Source organism: Denticeps clupeoides, chromosome 4 (assembly GCF_900700375.1).
Source record: "Denticeps clupeoides chromosome 4, fDenClu1.1, whole genome shotgun sequence".
NCBI lineage: Eukaryota > Metazoa > Chordata > Actinopteri > Clupeiformes > Denticipitidae > Denticeps > Denticeps clupeoides.
In genome coordinates, this window is record NC_041710.1 from 5,904,137 (window position 1) to 5,918,309 (window position 14,173).

A 14,173-nucleotide genomic window follows, 5' to 3' on the forward strand; every position below is an offset into this window, starting at 1 on the left:
TCCCTCCTCCATTTCTATTAAAGCCACGTGCATCTGAACCTACTGACCTGCAGGAAATGAATCTTCTGCAGTACACTGTTCTTTTTTTTTCTGTGTGTGTTTGATTAAGACCCGTAGATCAGGAGAGGGGGGGAAATGTACGTCGTGTCTACACGTGGTGTACATGAGCAGATACATGCCTCTGGCTTTTAATCCCGACCGTCCGAGCAGCTTCAGGCCATCTTTTCATAATCCTCTCCCACGCCAGCAGCAGCCTGTGTGTGTTCTTTTGGTATTTTTGTCACATCTGTGATCACAAAAGCCCATCTCTCAGTGTCCAGCCAGAACACCCCCTTCACGGGTAGACAGGCAATTGCCAGGGGTTCGATATCAGGAGAATTTGTGATTTCTGATTATCATTATTGTCTTCTCTCCTCCTGAGAACGGCCTGCCAAGAGCAGGTCTCCTCCATCACTCACCGCGTGTCTATAAATGCTTTATAAACGTTTGCTCGAGTGGGCTCTGGTATGTGTTTTAAAGAAGATTACGTGTGAGTGTGTGTGTGTGTGTGTGTGTGTGTGTGTGGGAGAGAGAGAGAGAGAGAGAGAGAGGGAGAGGCGGGAGCGCTGCTGCTGTTTGTGAAACTGCTGGATTGAGTCCCGATCCGCGGCGGCTCGGACTCCGCTCCGGGTTTTGGGCGAGGCCCGCGCCGCCAGCTGCTGCAGAGAGACGCCGGGGCTCCGGTCTGCGAGCCGTTCCGCCGCCGCTGCCGCCGCGCAGTGCATGGAGCCGCGCTCCCAAGTTCTTGTGCTCCCGCTCGACTCCTGCTTCGCGGACGGACGCGCCGACACGGACACGCCGCCGGGCGCCGGGGGACGCGTCTCGGGCTGCGGATGCGATCTGAACCGGCGCGGACGTGAGCGGTTCGGCGGCGCGCAAGGCGGGCCCGTGGGATGGAGCTCCGCGGACTCGGACGGGGACCCGCGACGTGAGCGGGCGGCTCTTTGTGCCCCGCGCCGAGTGGAGGACGCCGACAGTTCGTAAGTGTTTCCGAGCCCGAAAGTTGAGCCCGGATCCGCGCTCTTTTAATTCTTTTATTCCTTTTCATTTTTATTCTTTTTTTTTTTTTTAAGCGCGCAGCGCGGCGTGCGTGAGCGTTTCGTGCGTGAGTTTGGGGGGGTCGGGGCGCCCCGAACAACTGCAGGAACATCATCGGATCGTTTTACTGCGCATCCATAATTCACACGGCTGGATGGATTATTCAGCAGGACGAGTTCCGTCACCGGTCGGCGTCGGGGACCCTGGTGGCATCTGGCGTACACCGGGGGGGGGGACGGGGACGGGGACGCGCCGGGCCACAAACGCGACTCTGTTCCGGCGTCGGCGGCGCGCTCCCGCGCCCGTTCGGCCCGTTTCTCTCTCTCTCTCTCTCTCTCTCTATATATATATATATATATCTCTCTCTATATCTCTCTCTCTCACTCTCTTTTCCCTTCTTCTGTCGGGTGTGATTCCCAGCGCCGATTTCCACATCAAAGCGTCCGCAGCTGAACGGAGGGAGGGAGGGAGGGAGCAGAACAGAACCGGTCCGGCGTCCAGACCGGAGAACTAAAAAGCGACCATTATTTCACGGCCTGGAACTATAAACCGCGTTATATTGTGGATAAAAAAGAAGAAGAAGAAGAAAAAAAGAGTTACAATTCAAAATGAGGAAAGAAACTGAGAATAAAATAATCAGTTGGACATTTAAAAAATGGTCAGGCTGTGCATTTTCAGTCTTAGCAGGAAAATAACTGTGAAAGACCAAAGGAACTGGCCGTACGGGGCCACGTCGGGTAAAATAAATGGTCCATTTTGCTTCAGGCAGGCCGGACGGGCCAGACCGAGGACTCCCGGGTGCAAGAAGTGGATTTTACGCTCTTTAAGATCTACATAAAACGACCACGTAAACCCAGAACACGCCTTTTATCACGAAACGTGCCTACGCGGCGACGGCGAGATATCATCGTGAGCCGAGCTGTCTGTTTAGACGCGGGAAATGCAACGCGAGTTCACCCATTTATTATTTATTTGCCAAAATTATTAGCCGATAAACTCAATTCAGACTTTTAAAAATGCCGAGGGGCCGAGGGGGTGCGATGTCCCCTCCATTCGCCACGGCCTGCTTGTGGAAGAAGGATTTTGTGGGGTGCACTGGTGGGACAGCGCTTTTGGAATACACTCTCGTGCGTGTGTGTGTGTGTGTGTGTGTGTGTGTGTGTGAGAAAAGACACCTCACCTGCCAGACTCAGTCAGCGCAGGTCGGTTTGACAGCTGTCTCTCCCCGTTTCCCCGACGACCTGCGTGCCACAAATGGGGAAGGGAGCTGAAGGGCGGCTCGGGGGGGCGAAGGCCGAGGAAGGCGCGCGGGGCGCGTTCTTTCTCCCCGTCCCTCCGTCGGTAGGTGAGGCGCCGCAGCAGGTACGCCCCGCCCACTCCGTCCCCAGGGTCAGCTTTGTCCTCGCCCCGCCGCTGTCCTTTAAACACGCGCCGCCGGAGCCGCTGCGTTCCAGTGATGGCCGTCTCGGGGTCCGGCGGGCCCCCGTTAACGGCGCGGGCGGTGATGAATGGGCTCGGGTCGCCCGTTTCCGTACATCAGGGGATTAGCGTTGACCTGCGAGACGTCTTGACTGCCCTGCGGGTTTCTCTCTGGCAACAAATGGTCGCCATTAGCGCGAGAGGACAGCAGCGGAGGCTTCGGCGGGCCGGGCCGATAATACACTTCATCCCTGGCACCGGGGAGGAGGATGCCTGTTACCTGAACGCAGAGTACAAAGCGTGAATCTCAGAAGCCTGACTCTGTCTGTGTGTGTGTGTGTGTGTGTGTGTGTTTAGTTATGAATTTTGCAGAAGAGCTCAGCAGGCTCGGTTTGAACGGTTGAAATACAATATCGATGCAGCAATATATCGTCGCAAATTATCGCTGTTCGTAGCGCAACACAAGGAAAACTTTATTGTGCGGCGTATGCTGTGTGTATTGTGTCAAGCGTTATACGTGAGCTGCTGCACTGTGCCTTCTAAATTGCCCCTTGGGGACGAATAAAGTTGAAATTTGAAATATCTTTACTTTACTTTACTGTACTTGGCAGACGCTTTTATCCAAGGCGACTTACACCGGCGATTCTCGGTTTCTACAGATTTTGAGTTGCAAAAATAAGGCCCAACTTGTCAAGAACAGAACATGCAGGGGAACTGTTAAGTGCTAGTCGATATCATTTTTATTTTTTTTGTGAGTGTGTGTGCGTGTCTTAGTGTTAGACTCGTTCGAAATACTTTTTTAAACGAGCGGGTTACAAGTCGAGATATTTTATGTGGTTTTATATACAAATTCAGTCCAAAATGTTGTTTTGGCTGAATAAGTAACGGAATGCGATCATGGCGTCTTGTATTTCAGGTCTGTTTTTGACATTTTCAGCGAACGGTAGAACACCGCACTGTATCGTGATGCGATCGTACCGTGACCCATGTATCGTGCTGCGTATCGCATCCTGAGATCCTTGTCTACACGCACCCCTAATAATACAGTCGAGTTTCCCATTAGTGGGGACAGGCAGGGCTTTTCTTTTTTAAAACTGTCCTGATAACCGATAGCGGCGCGATCGCTCCGGCCCGCAGTGTATAAAGTGTCAGCGGTGATGGGGCTGTGATGGATATCGGCTGCTTGAAGACGGTCAGACTCCCCCAGGGCCATCGATCGGCGCGCTGCGGCGCGCTCCGACCGTGATGCATGTCTTTTTTATGCACTGGATGTGATGGGATATCATCAGAAGGTCCTTGAATGGTCCTTGGCCCCGTGCTGGCAGCCCCGGCGCGTAAAAAAGGCCCGGGCCTGGTCGCCCGATACCCCCACGTCAGCGTCCTCGCACGGTACCGTAGCAGATTAGTCCCTGCTCCGCGGCGTCTTCGCCGCGTCCCCACCACCTCAGCGGCGCCGTGGCGTGTAGGCCGCGCAGATTAAATCGGTGCATTTTGCGCAGGCAATTAGGGACCCCGTTCTAATGACAGAGGCCCCTGGGAAAAGCTGCGGAAAAGCCGAGTGTTTATGAATCATCAGCGAGATCTCCGCCGTTCGCCCGACGGGCATTTAGCCGGGCTCGGCGCGATCGGGATGGAGATTGCCGGATGAAACGGCCCTGATTGCCGCGCCCTCCCGAGGAGCGTGAGGGATTACGAGGCCGCAGCAGGGGCGTGGCCGCACACTCCCGGCTGCAGGTGGAACCGGCCCTTTTTACAATCCGATGCTAATGAAGGAGGAGAAGAAGAAGAAGAAAAAAAATCAAAACAAGCCTCGGCTAATTCCCCCTCCCTCCGCCAGCGCCCTGATTGGCGCTGATTTGTTCCGTCTGAAGAGCGGCCCGCCGCTCAGCCCGGCGCAGTCGGCCCGGCAGACGGTACCCGGAACGGAGTTTGGCGAGGGGGATCGGGATTGCTTGATCGCGTGGGGTTTTAATTGGAAAGCTCAGGTGAAGCCCCCCACCCCAACGCGCAGAGGGGACGTGTGACCGATTACTCGGCTAATAGGCCGCGCCTTCTTCTGACGATACAGACGAGCCGCCCTCTTGTGTGTGTAAACAGTGACATTAAGGCCCCCCCGTGCTGGGTTATTACATTCATACGCCGTGGAGCGGGGGAATTTGCAGGCAATTGCGGTGTTTTGGCAATCATGATGGTTATCGAATTTTTTTCCAAAAATTGCTGTGTAGAAAAAAAAAAAAAAAAGAGGAAAATCTGAATCTGCTGTTTTTTTTTTTTTTTTCCCCCGTTGACCTGTCGAATTTGAAGGCAATTGCAATGTTTTGGCACTGATTATATTTCTCAAAATCCTCCAAAAATGAAGGCGTGGACGTTTTACTATTGTAATTACTATTGTAATTATACCAGAGTTGTTACAGCGTGATACATCACCATACGCACCACAGTCACGACGATTCACTATTATTGACTATTTTGCCCTAATTATATATAATTCATGTTTGCCGTAAACTGAAAAATGTCCTTCCATCCATGAATGGTGCAGTAAAACAAAAATTTGTGGTGTTGCATCCACAATCGTTTTAGAGCGCTGACATGAATCTTTATTTCTCGACGCAGTCTTTTATATTTCCGACTGAAGTGCGACCGGCAGAATTCAGATTTTCAAAAATGACCGTGGAGATTCATGTCAAGGCCGAGGTGTCCTTCATTCAAACATAGCCCTTTGAAAAAATACGATTTAAATGATTCCTCTATATGAGAAATCCGGTGTTAAACTGCCCCCCCCCCAGTATTACATATACATTTTGTATTCTACTAAATTGTAGTAAATTTAAATACCGTCGGTTTTTATTCATTTTACTCACTGCTCTCGCTTCAGAAACTAGTATGTCCTGATGAATGGACATCAGGGAAGCGGTGACTCCACATCCGTCCTGCCAGTGTCCCCCCTTTTCCGTGCACCCTGCAGGCCGCTGTGTGTGTGTGTGTGTGTGTGTGTGTCACTCGCCGCGCTAAAATTTTTATCCGGCTGTTAGATAATGCTTGCCGTAGACGGTGAATTATTGATGGCCTTGTTTCTGCGGGTGGGACAGGCCGGGCCTTTTAACTCTCTCTGCCGCCGCGTCTTTCGCCCTGAGATGCTACATCAACACCCGCCGGAGGAGGAGGAGGACGGTGTGTACGAGAGGATAGAAAATAGAAGTCTGCGTCCTCAGCCGTTGGCGGGTTAGCCGGAGACTGAGCGAAGCCAAGTGTCGGCAGAAAGCCGGGAATATATTCCAACATTCGCACGTTCCCTCGTACTTCTGGTGCCGGCGCTGGCGCTCTCCGGGTCGGAGGGAAGATTATTCCCACCCGTCCGGTTCAGGGGGCCCGCTGGCGGAGCTCTCGCCGCGCCTGCGGTTGGGGAACGCGCTCGGGCCAATCCCGCTTTCTCTCGGCTCCATGAAAACCGCAGGGTTATAAATACCGGGGGGGAACATGGGAAACTGGTCGGACCGGCTCGGCCGATCCTCTTAGCTGCTTTTCCCGAGGCGATGCCACCGCGAGCCGAACTGGTCTTTGTCCTGTTGTCATTACACCTTCGCCGCCGTAAAAGACATCTGGGCTCCGCCGATGTCTGTTAATGCCTCGTTCTAATTGAAAGGTCGGTTCGTAACGTGCATGATGGCGGCGCGGCAGGTGTATAAAAATAACCACGGCCGTCGGTGAACAACTGATCTGTGCTCCTGGCGGGTCCTTTGAGGGTATTTCCTCCTCCCCCCCCCCCGGAGGGGGATCACAAGCCCCCCCCGCCTTATCCCATCCGCGGTAAACACAAGCGGGGCTGTCGAGCCGGCCGCAATATTCTCCCCTAATTTGCGATTCGGAATACGCGCCGGAGAACGGAGTGGTGGGAGCCGAGGGGCCGTCGAGACAACGTGAACACGGAGGCGGGAGCACAGACGCCGCCGTTCTGCGCCTGGGAGAAGCATTTTTCCCGGAAATGAATGTGACATTTAAATAATCTCCATCCGAAGGCCCGCCGCCGGCGAGGACCGCCGCTCATTAACACCCAGGAGCGTCCGTGGCACCGGTCACCACGCAGCCGGCATGGGTGCGCCACGGTAACGAGCTGCAGGGGACAGGGTTGGTGGCCGGACGATGGCGTGATGGCATCTGGGAGCTGATGCAGTCCCCGCCTGATTGAGAGTAATCGGCGCGGCCAAAGTTCGGCCCGGGCCGGTCACCCGGTGACATTTGTATCAGGAGATTGTGTGAAACTCCGGTGGAGGAGTGCTGGGTAAACACCTGCCCGCGCCGCTCGGCGCCCAACGTTTCCGTGGAGCCGCGGGAGCCGCGAGAACGGCATAATATCCTTGCGGGGGGAAGGACGCCGTTGTCGGGGGTGGGGGGCACGACTCTGAAAGGTCCTGAATGGGAATGCGGGGCGTATCCAAGGAGATCTTCTCCATGCCCCGGCCCACCAACCCCCCCCCCCCCCCCCCTTGGCCTTTTGTCTTGCGGATAATCAGCCCGCTCCTTCAAGTCTGTCAATACAACATCCTCTTCTTTAAGATGCTAATTTCAGATGCCTCGTCCTCCCAGATGTACCGGAGGCTTTCACGCCGCCGTAATTAACCGGGCTCCGTGGAACTGGGATCGCCGGCGTCACAGATGTTTCGGCTTCTTATGCTGCTTCTTTACATCGAGCTTTGTCCCCCCCCCCCCTCGCTTAAAATGCATGTATGGATGCATTCGTTATTACCCCCCCCCCCCATCCAAGGCGCTGACAATTGAAAATAAATTAACATTCTTGCTCTTTATTTTGTCCGGCTTTAAGCTCGTGGAGAATACGCCGGGGCGAACCCCGAGGGGTCAAGCGATACTCAGAAGCTGTCAATCTCCCACAGTGGCCGCGGCGGCCCCTCTTTTTCCTCCTCCCTCCCCTATTCTTCTCGCCCTTCTCTTCTGCCCCGTCCATTCAGGAGCCGGGACTCCTTTTCTTTTTTCGGCTCCGGGCGCTACAGCCAGCGGCTCCTGGCGACGGATCGGGTTCGTTCAGACGCCGTCATATTTCATGCCGAGGTTTACCGCCTGCCTTCTCCCACCCATTTATTTTAATGGTATTTTAATTGCCCGCCTTTGCCGTTTAAAAGCTCGCGCTGCTTTAGATAAGCAGGGAAAACGAGGCGGCGGAGTAACGTTCTCCACGCGCCGCTCTGATGACAACTTTGTCTTCCCGAGTCGGAGGGCGAGAGAGGAGGAGCAGCTGCAGTCACTCCTCGCTCCCCTCCTGGCAAACGGCCGAGTCTCGGGTGACAAGCGAGAGGAAGGAAGGGGACGATGTACGATCGTGATTACGTCTGTAGCCACGCCGAACGGCGGGCCGAACGCCGATGTCGGCGCGTGGTTGTGATTATCGTCACTCTGCTGGGAGGTGGGGAGCCGCCTTTTATTAAAAGGTTTGGCAACACCGGCGCCCCACGCCCAGAAAACGACGGATGGACGGCGTGTACGGATAATGTTGGGTCAACCACGGCTTAACATCCTGTAATGAGAAGGTGCTCCTCCTTATGAACGGTATGCAATATAAATTTGCCAACGGGAGAGGTTTTGATATGGCAACGTCGCGTCACCTGTCTGAAATAACGCTTACGTGCAGCACGAGGCGTTAGTTTAGGCCGAGAGTGCCGAGGTCACGGCAGGGTTTCCGCAGTCCGAAATTCGAGTTTCCAAAAAAAGAGAAGGTCGATTCTGTCGAATACGCCGGTCCATGCGCGTGGAAACGACCTGGCCGGTCCTGTTTGGTGGTCATTGGGATTTTAAATATCACAAAATCCTGGAGGGGTGGCATGATAAAATATGAACAATCATAGTGTTATTCTCTACGACCGAATACAGAAAGTGCTCAAAATGTAATAGAATCACTCGTGTCATACGAACGCCCGGTATTTCAGTGGCCTTATGGGGGTGCCAGAATGTCCACCTTTTTTTTTTTTTAATTGAAGGGATTGTCATTGTGATGCAGCACAGCACACGGTGACTCAACGAAATGTGTCCTCTGTATTTAACCATCACCCTTGGTGAGCAGTGGGCAGCCATGACAGGCGCCTTAACCGCTAGGCCACCTCTGCCCCATTATACGTCTCCCTTCTGCGGTGACTTTGCCATGGACACGGTACCCTTCCAAAAACAGAGTCCGTTTAAATTCTCTTATCAAATTATATACCGCAGTGTATACCGTTTACCGTCTATGGTTCAATTCATATTGCAATATGAATGTTGTGCCACGGCGCCGTAGTAAAATGGTGACGAGTCCTCCAGGAATGGCGGCGGCGGTGGGGGGCTGAAAGCTCCTTAATGCTAATCGGCTAATCCTTTTATTTTGAGTTGGACCAAATCCAGTCTGAAATCTGCCAAACAAAACGGCGTTTAGAGGGATGATAAGGTTTGGCTCCTGCGCCTGAAGCCGGACGGCGCAGAGCGGACGCGGGCCTGGCCGGCCCTGGATTCTCCTCCAGCTCGTGTCCGTCACCAGCAATTACCCGAACGCCTCGGCCGGAGGAACCCGGCACAGCGAAAGCCTGGCCGGCCCGGGGGATGCCGACCTTTGAACTCCCGCTTTGATAAACGCTCACCTCCGGGGGGCAGGCGGCGGGAAGCCGGGGCGGGGTGAAATCGGCGCGGTGTTTGTGTGCCGCTGGCCCTTTCGGTGTCACCCCGGTAAGGGCTTGGCCCTCGCGGGGCCCGGCGCGGGAAACCCGGGCGCCCTCGCCAGGTTCTGTTCCGCCGCGGCGAGGGACCCGGCGGGCTCCTTTAGGCAGCTCTGAGAAGAAAACGGTCTCCCGCCACGCGCCGCGCCACTTACGGGCCGAATTCACGAAGGCAATTTAAATTACTCTTCTGTATGCTAATGAACAGGCCTTCAGTGTTTGGATCCAAGTTCCTTTTCTTTTTCGTTCTTTTCTTTTCTCTTTTCTTTTTTTTTTCTCCACTTGCTAAAAATATCTCCGCTGCGTTTGCGGCGCTTTGAGAGCAATCTGAGCTAAGAGCTCCGGCACTCATTTTTGGTTAATTATAAAATAATCAGGATGGCTGACATGGGGCTCTTCACATGATGAGCTGGGGAGGCTGTTGTGTGTGTGTGTGTGTGTGTGTGTGTGTAGATGGTGCACATTTACTTCGGCCTTTTGTGGGGCTGTGAGCACGTGACCTTTCGCATCTTCGGGGAACGTGTCCGTTTATAATTACTCATTTTTAACGAATACCGGTGCGCCGCCCCGCCCGTCGACCTCCGGCATTCCGACTCCGGTCACCTTAAACGGGCAGAGGTTGCGCGCTACGGGAACGCCGCGCGGTTAGTAAGAAGGCGCAGGCCGTCCCGCGTTCTCCGCCCCCTCTGCCGCTCGCTGTGAGTTACTATGTCGACCCGCCGGGGGACGAAGCAGACGCCACAATTCGCTTCTCGGGCCAAAACAATTACCGACTTGTTTGTTTTTAACGTTTCGTAGACAAAATACGTCTCTGCGTCTGATTCCGCTGATACGGTCTCTGCTCATTATCAGCCCGTGTGGGTTGGATGTGAGGGTTCAGTATGTTAGCGTTTTTTTTGTTTTGTTTGCAGTCCAAAATACGCTTTATTTCCTCCGAACTCAGATAAAAAAAAGAAAGGAATAAGGAGGTGGGACACACAGTCGAGTACGCTTGGAATCGGTGGCGTGTTTGTAGTTCTCTACTGCGGATGATGTCAACTATAAACTGAAGTGATATGTGATACACAGCAGCACAGCACGGTGCACAAAGTGAAATTTGTCCTCTGCATTTAACCATCACCCTGAGTGAGCAGTGGGCAGCCATGACAGGCGCCCGGGGAGCAGTGTGTGGGGACGGTGCTTTGCTCAGTGGCACCTTGGCGGATCGGGACTCGAACCGGCAACCTTCTGATTACGAGGCCGCTTCCTTAACTGCTAGGCCACCACCGCCCCATCCAACTAAACGCGTACGCCGTTCGGTTCGAACATCCATGTGGACGAGGCCGAACTCCAACCTGTGCTCTACATTGCAGAATCGTCCACGTCTGCGTTTCGATGTGTCGATTATAACACACCTAGTAAATACAGCTACGTTTATTGTGATAAGATGAAAATAACGGAAACCCCCAAGAATGTGAAGCCGTGCTTGATGTAGTCAATTTTTCATACAGAACGTCATTAACAAGCGACCTCTGACCTCTTTCAGATGAAAGGATGTTTGGCGGCGAGCCGCAGAGGATTACCGGTCGCTGACGTACGCCTTTGGCCGGGAGTTTGCGCTGAGAAGAGATCCACAGCGAGCGGGCAGCGCCTGGACGGTGCCCGAACCGATCAAGAAGATGGCCAGAGTCCTGGGCAGGTGTCCATGTCTCCACTGGTTCCTGCTGGCACTCGCCCTGCTCCAGTGTTCAGAAGGTATGGACAGATGGGCTTTTTTTACCTTGTTTGGTTCCTGTACCGTACGCACAGTCGAGTAAAGTTGGTATTGGCGGCATGTTCTTGAATCTGTGGTGTTTATTGAAGATGTATTGAGGGTGTGACTCATGTCTCCACGTCCATGTCTCCACTACTTCCTCCAGGGACCGGTTGCCCCGTTCTTTTTTTACGAGGTCTAAAAAAGCGTGAGCAGAATCCCGCTTTTCATTTACTTCACATCGCTTGAAAGTGAAGTGATTGTCATTGTGAGACACTGCAGCACAGCACACGTTGACAACAAAATGTGCCCTCTGCATTTGCATTTAAGGCATTTGGCAGACGCCCTTATCCAGAGCGACTTACAACATGCTTCCATGTTACCATTGATGAAGTGATCAGTTCTGGATCACTAGGACCCTCAACTATGAATACAAACTTTTTATTCACTCTGTTGTAGTTTCTATACATAAGTAAGACAATAAGTTAATCAATAAGTTACAAGTTAATCTAAATATTCTCTAAAGAGGAAGATCTTGAGCTGCCGTTTGAAAGTGGTTTGCTTTTTACCATCACCCTTGGTGAGCAGTGGGCAGCCGTGACAGGCTAGAGACGGTACTTTGCTCAGGAGATCGGGACTCGAACCGGCAACCTTCTGATTACGGTTCCGCTTTCTTAACCGCTAGGCCACCACCGCCCCAAAATGATCATGCTTATTGGCCAGCATGATGTTCATGATGTCCGATGCACCACTGACGTTTCGCAAAGTACCAATAGGGGTCCGCGATGTAACCTCACAATTTGATTTTGATTCTTTGGCTCACATCTCAATTAAAAGCAGGTTTACGATTCCGAACGTTTCTCATTTCAGTGCATTTATTCTTCTTTTTTTTTTTTTTATATCCGTGGCATGAACTGATGGATCAGTGGGTGGATTTTTTTTCCCCTTTTGGAACGTGACTGATGTAACTCAGCAACAGATACCGTATGAACATTTTCGCTGATGAAATCCTGCTTGTTGTCGATTGTTTTTACTGTAAGCTACACATTAGTGGAGAACTCAGGCATGGCGCCACCGCTTTTCCCAGCTCTGCAGGGACTTTTCTCTTTAGGGTGTGTTGTGTGTGTGTGTGCTTTTTAAATTTGGCTCTTTCCCTTTGATTAGCATGTTTGGTCACAATTACAAGTGTAGTCTGCGCGCCCCGCCGAAACCGCTGATCTGGGTTCGTCGGTATAATGACAATCATCGCCGCTTCTGCGCCCCGGCCCGGTTCTGCGGATTTAATCACACGCCGCCATGCGCCAAACATTGATTACGCCTCATCCTGATTTCTGTTGCCGCTTTACGCCATTTGCACTTTTTCTGTTTCTGCCGTTGTTTGAATGACGCTGGAAATTGATTGGTGCTCGGCAGACCTGGCAGATTTTCAAGCTGATACACCGTAGGCTTGCTGAATTGTCTTTTTTTTTTTGGGGGGGGGGGGGGGGACCGCTTATGGAAAATGGGCCGCAGATTTCATCTGGCAGGCGGTTTGGCCTGAGAATGTTTTTGTAAGTAGGCCCTTCGGTATGCGGAGAGTCAAGGTGTTGGGTTTCACCCGACGTGAACGCTCCCCACTCCATGAATGAACGCTGCGCCCATCCGTCAATAGCGGAATGTGTGTGGGTTTCCCTGAAAACAGCGTCTTATCCACGCACCTTCCACCCCGCCCCCTCCACAAGCTCCCATTTGTCACCACTTTTCCGATGGCGGCCTCCAAACGGCCCCCCTCTCTTAATTATCTCTCGCTCTGCGGTGGACGATACGGCTTTTTAATCAGCCGCCCCGCGCGTTTAATGAACTTTTTTTTTTTTTCTTTTTCTGTCGTTGTTGGTTTCCTCTTGGCCGCGGGGCAATCGACGTATTTCGGTGACTATTTCAAGAACAAAGAGACATGTAAACATTTTTTGCGTCCTTCAGCAGAGTCATTAACAGTTCGCTGAAAGAGCTGTGAGGAATGTGAGGAAGGTGACCATTTTGTTTAGGAGACGGAGTCAGAATGTAAAACCGCAGTGAGTAGTGAACAGGAGGCCTGGCCCCTGCTCACGCAGATATGCCAGATTTTTAATAGCCACTAAAAAGCACTGTGTTGCTATAACCATGATCAGGCATGTCTACCTCCAGTGGTGAGTCGAGGTTGAAATCGAATAGGAGTTCGGTATGACTGGGATGGGGCAGAAATAATAAAAAAAAAAAAATCAAAATTTGACATAGCTTATAATTATATTATAAATGTGCTTTTCTGATTAATTCCAAATACCGTGCTCATGTGCGATTTCTTTTTCTTTTTTTTTTTGACAGAACGCAACAGGACAATTGTCTATGTGATGCATGGGACATTTTGATAACACAAGTTTATTTGTCCCCATAACTAGTGGTCAAGTGTGACATGCGTGTAGTACTTGTCACTGCTTACTACTGTGGGAGTAGTTCAATATAAAGCCAGTACTAATAGTCAAAATGTGGTGCATTGTATTAATATGCACTATTCAATATAAAATATTTAAACTGAACATTGAATGTCTGTGTTATGATAATAATTCGCCTTGAATTTCTTTGATATTTGTAAAAACTTTATATTGTGAGAGGTAACCATGTTTCAAATGTCTGCCAAACCTTCAGTTCTTTTTTAAAATACATTGAAATAAATGATGTTCCACATATTTGAGTACCAAACTTAAATACTAGGACAAGTAAAAGAGCAAGTCTTACAGAAATTCTGTCTTGGTTTAATTTTTCCAGTGAATCGCCCCACGTCTAATCGATTAAAACTCTTTTCCAGACATTGTTCATGTTGTAAAGGACTGTTAATTATGGAATATCTGCATACATGTAAAAGAGGAACCTTAGAAGCAACAGTTAGTCTTGAATTCCTATGGATTCTGTGTTCACGAATGCAGGTCAGTCTTCCAAAATATTACAAAACCCTTTTTCAATTATCTTAGTGAAATAACTAGTGAGTCGAGTCTGTTATTAATTTTGTAAAATTTTCTATCATAACTCACTTCGTGTTTTTGGTTTAACGGAAAATAACTTCAAAATGACCATAAATTGAAGAGCATTTTAGAGCATATAATAAGTCTTTGAAATATTTGAAGCTACACGGCCCTCCCCTAATGAACCGCATTCCGAGACGTTGGCTTTTTCCCGCTCTACAGACAGTGATGTATGACTGAAGGCCTGGTGGCGTCCTGAGAACGTTAGTGGCGAAGAG

The 14,173-nt window shown here is 51.3% G+C and overlaps 1 protein-coding gene across 10 annotated transcripts in view; it reads left to right on the plus strand.

Moving 5' to 3' along the window:
• Positions 1–681: 681 nt before the first annotated feature.
• Positions 682–14,173, plus strand: part of adgrl2b.1 (adhesion G protein-coupled receptor L2b, tandem duplicate 1) — a 61,032-nt gene continuing 47,540 nt past the window's right edge. For all 10 annotated transcript variants that reach the window (XM_028975857.1, XM_028975862.1, XM_028975858.1 and 7 more), the window contains exons 1-2: positions 682–1,019; positions 10,714–10,922. In XM_028975857.1, coding sequence (XP_028831690.1) covers positions 10,847–10,922 — 76 coding nt within the window. In that variant the 5' untranslated portion in view covers positions 682–1,019; positions 10,714–10,846. The remainder of the gene's footprint in view (positions 1,020–10,713; positions 10,923–14,173) is intronic.